Source organism: Martes martes (genome assembly GCF_963455335.1).
Source record: "Martes martes genome assembly, chromosome: 7".
NCBI classification, from domain to species: domain Eukaryota; kingdom Metazoa; phylum Chordata; class Mammalia; order Carnivora; family Mustelidae; genus Martes; species Martes martes.
The window spans coordinates 53,033,061-53,038,695 of record NC_137894.1 but is presented as its reverse complement, the minus strand read 5'-3'; the positions used below and the strand labels follow the sequence as shown (position 1 = coordinate 53,038,695).

The 5,635-nt window shown below is 45.3% G+C and overlaps 1 protein-coding gene across 1 annotated transcript; it reads left to right on the top strand.

Moving 5' to 3' along the window:
- Positions 1–1,609: 1,609 nt before the first annotated feature.
- CHRM5 (cholinergic receptor muscarinic 5) lies at positions 1,610–3,208 on the top strand (the record flags this gene model as incomplete). Its single annotated transcript, XM_080808443.1, has 1 exon — positions 1,610–3,208. The coding sequence occupies one exon, from the start codon at positions 1,610–1,612 to the stop codon at positions 3,206–3,208; it is 1,599 nt and encodes a 532-aa protein (XP_080664569.1).
- Positions 3,209–5,635: the final 2,427 nt, after the last annotated feature.

Genomic DNA, 5,635 nt, shown 5'->3' with positions numbered 1-5,635 from the left:
GAAAAATAAGAAATGGTGGTAATGGTGGTTACCTGCAGAAAAGGGAGATTGAGCTTGGAGGTCAGAGGTGGGAGGGAGACCTCTCTTTTACCATTTACACTTTTATAGCCACTGAAGCTTTTTATCGTGTACCTAGATGTTTAATCTAGAAAAGGAAAATTTATTTTTAAAAGTTGGAATTTGTCAGTGGTATTAACTAAATTATATTATACCCATTAAGTGGGATAATGTACAGTCATTAAAATGAAAAAGGAGCTCTGATCCAAAAGACATGCCGACACGAAAGATGCCCACTGGGGCGCCTGGCTGGCTCAGTGCATGGAGCATGCAACTCTTGATCTTGGGATCCCGAGTTTGAACACCACGTTGTGTGTAGACATTACTTAAAAAAAATTTTTTTAAAAGAAAGAAAAAGAATGTCCATGATAATTTGTTAAATGAAAAACAAAATTCAGTGTGTAAACATTAAAAAGTCACCCATTTAAAAATAATTGTATTTTCGTATTTGTTAGTATGTGCATAGGGGAAAGCGCTGATTACCCCTGCAAGACTGAGTCAGAGGAAGCTTGTTTTAAGATATACATTTTGACATTGCTTGAATTTTTACAAGGAAATATTACTTTATAATGACAGAAAATAAAATAATCAAAATAAAAATAAAAATCTAAAAATAATCTAAAACATTTTTATTACCTCACACATGGCTCAAAAACGGGGGAAGGTCATCGTCTTCAGCAGCTGGGGAAAATTTCAACCCCTCTGTGCACGTGGGGAGTTCGTATATAAGCCGGGGGAAGTGTCGTAAGACAGTTTTGCCTCAAAACAGTGCCTCACAAATGCTTTATAACTGAATCTATAATTAAACTCGGTAATGATTAGAAATGGGATTATAGAATAGATACAACTCGTCTCTTTCCCCAGTGCATGATAGACTAGGTACTTATCACTGGGAACTTAAAAAACAGAATTTCTGCCCCTAAGGCCATTGCAATCAAAAGTAACTTCACATCATGGCTTTCTTCTCTTTATCGCTCCCCAGTTATCCAATTGCCTTTTCCTTCCCCTTCGTCTTCACAGTCCCCTTTGATTGCCTATTGGAACCACAAGAGGGCAGCAGCCTCAAGGACAAGAAAGGCTCTCAGGCACTGGGACTTCCAAAAAGCGAGGGGATGAGGCTGCTAAAAAATGTCATCAAAACTTTCAGAGATTTCAGGGGCGCCTGGGTGGCTCAATGGGTTAAAGCCTCTGCCTTCGGCTCAGGTCATGATCTCAGGGTCCTGGGATCGAGCCCCTCGTCGGGTTCTCTGCTCAGCAGGGAGCCTGCTTCCTCCTCTCTCTGCCTGGCTCTCTGCCTACTTGTGATCTGTCTGTCAAATAAATAAATAAAATCTTTAAAAAAAAAAAAAAACTTTCAGCGATTTCAGCATCTCACTCTGAATATGTATGTGACCACATTTACTATTCTCTTGTTAATTATATACAATGAATGGAAAAAAGATCCACGCTGGTGAGTGGAGCTAATGTGTTTCCCTCTCTTCCAGATGCTGACCGAGAAGAGGTGAGATAGAAAAGAGATGGTTTAAAACCCAAGACTTAATTCTAATTAAGGATGGAAGGGGAATCTTACCACAATACAACCACTGTCAATGGCACCCCGGTAAGTCACCAGCCTTTGGAACGCCATAGGTTGTGGGAAGTCATCACCATTGCAGCTGTGACTGCTGTGGTAAGCCTGATCACCATTGTGGGCAACGTCTTAGTCATGATCTCCTTCAAAGTCAATAGTCAGCTGAAGACTGTGAACAACTATTACCTGCTCAGCTTAGCCTGTGCAGATCTCATCATTGGGATCTTCTCCATGAACCTCTACACCACCTACATCCTCATGGGACGCTGGGCGCTTGGCAGTCTGGCTTGTGACCTCTGGCTCGCCCTGGACTACGTGGCTAGCAACGCTTCCGTCATGAACCTTCTGGTGATCAGTTTTGACCGTTACTTTTCTATCACCAGACCTCTGACGTATCGGGCCAAACGTACCCCAAAGAGGGCTGGCATCATGATTGGCTTGGCTTGGCTGATCTCCTTCATCCTTTGGGCCCCAGCGATCATCTGCTGGCAGTACCTGGTTGGGGAGCGGACAGTACCACCAGATGAGTGCCAGATCCAGTTTCTTTCAGAGCCCACCATCACTTTCGGCACTGCCATTGCTGCCTTCTACATCCCCGTTTCTGTCATGACGATCCTCTACTGCCGAATCTACCGGGAGACAGAGAAGCGGACCAAGGACCTGGCTGACCTCCAGGGCTCTGACTCCATGGCAGAAGCGGAGCCAAGAAAGCCAGTTCAGAAGTCTCTGCTGACGTCCTGCTTTAGCTGCCCTCGACCCACCCTGGCCCAGAGGGAAAGGAACCAAGCCTCCTGGTCGTCCTCCCGCAGGAGCACCTCCACCCCTGGGAAGCCGTCCCAAGCCACTGGCCCAAGCACCGAGTGGGCCCAAGCCGAGCAGCTCACTACCTGTAGCAGCTACCCTTCCTCGGAGGATGAGGACAAGCCTGCCACAGACCCTGTCTTCCAAGTAGTCTACAAGAGTCAGGCCAAGGAAAGCCCGAGGGAAGAATTCAGTGCCGAAGAGACCAAGGAGACGTTTGTGAAAGCTCAAGCTGAAAAAAATGACTATGACACCCCAAAATACTTCTTGTCCCCCGGTGCTGCTCATAGACCCAAGAGTCAGAAATGTGTGGCCTATAAGTTCCGGCTGGTGGTGAAAGCTGATGGGACCCAGGAGACCAACAACGGCTGTCGCAAAGTGAAAATCATGCCCTGCTCCTTCCCAGTGTCCAAGGATCCTTCAACGAAAGGCCTGGATCCCAGCCTCAGCCATCAAATGACCAAACGAAAGAGAATGGTCCTCGTCAAGGAGAGGAAAGCAGCCCAGACCTTGAGTGCCATTCTCCTGGCCTTCATCATCACCTGGACCCCTTACAACATCATGGTCCTGGTTTCCACCTTCTGTGACAAGTGTGTCCCAGTCACCCTGTGGCACTTGGGCTACTGGTTGTGCTATGTCAACAGTACCGTCAACCCCATTTGCTATGCCCTCTGCAACAGAACCTTCAGGAAGACCTTTAAGATGCTGCTCCTCTGCCGGTGGAAAAAGAAAAAAGCAGAGGAGAAGTTGTACTGGCAAGGGAATAGCAAGTTCCCCTGAAGAGTTAATGACTCCCCTCGAAAGAGTAACCGCAGCCAATTTCTTCTGAGGATGGGTGAGCTCATTCGGGTGTATTTATTTTCAAAAAAAGACATCTGTCATTTTGGGCGCCCGAGGATTTTGTAAAGACTTGAGATCTGTCACCAAAAGGAAGGAGTCAGAGCTGCCACAAGTGCGGCCATATTAAATGATTCTTGCCTATGACCAAGGTCACCTGATGCTACCGGAGTTTGCCGCTGAAGTGAAGAGACAGACGTGTGTCCCTTCACAGGAGGAGGAACGCCGGGTCACAATGAACAGTGACGTTGGGAACTTTTGCTCCCTGTCCTTTGGGGAGCAGCAGGGACTGGGTAGAAATCTTCCCTGTGGTAACGTGTATTGAGGTTTTGTGCAATATATATGTGTCTATGAAGTTGTCTTAATTTAATCACAATTCCTTTGCTTTCAGAGGACTTACTTTCTAATCTCTACCCAAGGCCAGCCCGAGTCAAAATGCGGAAAACAAATTTGGTTTCACTCCATGCTTCCGAAATTCTTCCAAAACTCTTTTGCCTGCCTCCTATTTCCCTCATCCAGACATAGGTCACAACCAGGCACAATCAGGTCACCATGCTGTCTCCAGCCAGAAATGCTGTTTGGAGGGACAGCAGGGGAAAGGCTTTCTTTCTTTTTTTTTTTTTTTTCTTTTTCTTCTTCTTTTTTTTTAAAATAGGTCCTTCAAATCATGGCTCAGAAATGACTTAGTCATTCCTCTCCAAATTCACTGGCAAAGATGAGAAGCTCAGAAAAGTACAGCTGAGGTCCAGTAAAGCTGGCTATAGTCATTAAAAACGAAAGCCTCATCTTGGAAAACAAAACAGAGATCACAGTAATATATCAAAATAAAAGATATCAATATAACATGCATTAGAGTATCAACATGATAAAAAACTATATTTAAGTGAAATTTCTGTGTATATAAATAAACTGAATCCAAGGTGGGTTTTCTTTTTTAAATTCTGAGAATACACCCATATGCAAGAAACAAACTGTAAAAGCACACACAAAGAATAAAAGACCCACAAAGAAAGCAAGCAGTACGGTACACATGAGGGTTTTAAAGACCAGGCCCTCCTGTCAGACAGAACCTTGGCAATCTGCGATTGCATTTTATCATCTCCAGACTTCAGTTCACTTGATGTAGGCCAGTTGTCTGCAGCCTCGTTTGTGGTGGGGATATGACAGAGTCGTGTGAGTGGTCCTGGGAATGACACATGTCCTTGAGCCTCCACCGACCACTGAAGAGGGAGTCAGCCTATTACATCAAGTCCCAAGAAGGCTTGAAGGCAGGATAGAACAGGTGTACCCCAGTCTCTCCCCAAGCCTTGTGGGGACTTGATGATGTGGAGCTGGAACATTCTAGAAGCAGTGTAGCTATTGAGCCTTTGTGAAGGGCAGGCTGACACCCGCCAAGAATTTCGTAGAGCATATTACTTAATTGGCTCAGTTGTCCGGGAGAGATGCTATGAGGCCTGGGTGATGCCAACAGGGTGTGACTTCATAAGCAAACCTGCTCTACCAGCTCTAGATAAACAGTTGCTTTTTTTTAGGTTAAGACTTTGATTTCTGACAGAAATGAAAATCCCTCCAAGAGCACTCTGAGCCTACATTGGGCATTCACTGTTCACAGGAGAGAGACACAAGCTAATTCAGACAAAAGAATGCAGAACTGGTGGGGAGGGAGGGGGGGCAGCGGGGGCACATTTTTCATACCCCACAATTGCCTAGGACTTAGCCTTCTCTGTTTATCTTTTGTGGAATTAACTGAGAGGCCTATGCTTCCTTTTTTATCACCGGCTTTGGGAGGCAGCCTGTTTTATGTGCTACCTATGCCCCTTGGCATAGATTAAAAAAAAAAAAAAAATCTAGGAGAAACTAGACTTCTTTAGAATAGGGCCTGTGGTGGGGTCCTCAGCATGAACAGATCCAACTGTAAACTACAGGGACCTGGCGGGTGGGTGGGTGGGTTGGTGGGGCATGGGCTGACTTCAGATCTTAGGCCTTCTATGCCCCCAGTCTCCCAGGCTCCGTGTATGGTAACCTACATACAGCCTTGACTCATTGCCTACTGGGTGCTGCTGTGTTGCTAATGTTGTGGTTTGTTTCTCCTTGACTGTGAATTTGATGGCTTGTCGAGGAATCTGTTTTCCATACAATTTTTGTTATATATTCCCGGGCTCTGCTGTGCTCCTTTAGGAGAATGTCCTTTAAGAGCAATGCTGATGTTCGCCTCTTTGTAATTGTGAAATCTGTACCTAATCTCTGGATTGGAATATCCAGCTGTCTACTGTAAATACTGGAATTACAACAAAGGATGTGGGACGAGGCTGCTTTTCTGTATTGTAATAGTATTATTCTGGCTATTAAAGAAATTTAACCACACAGTAG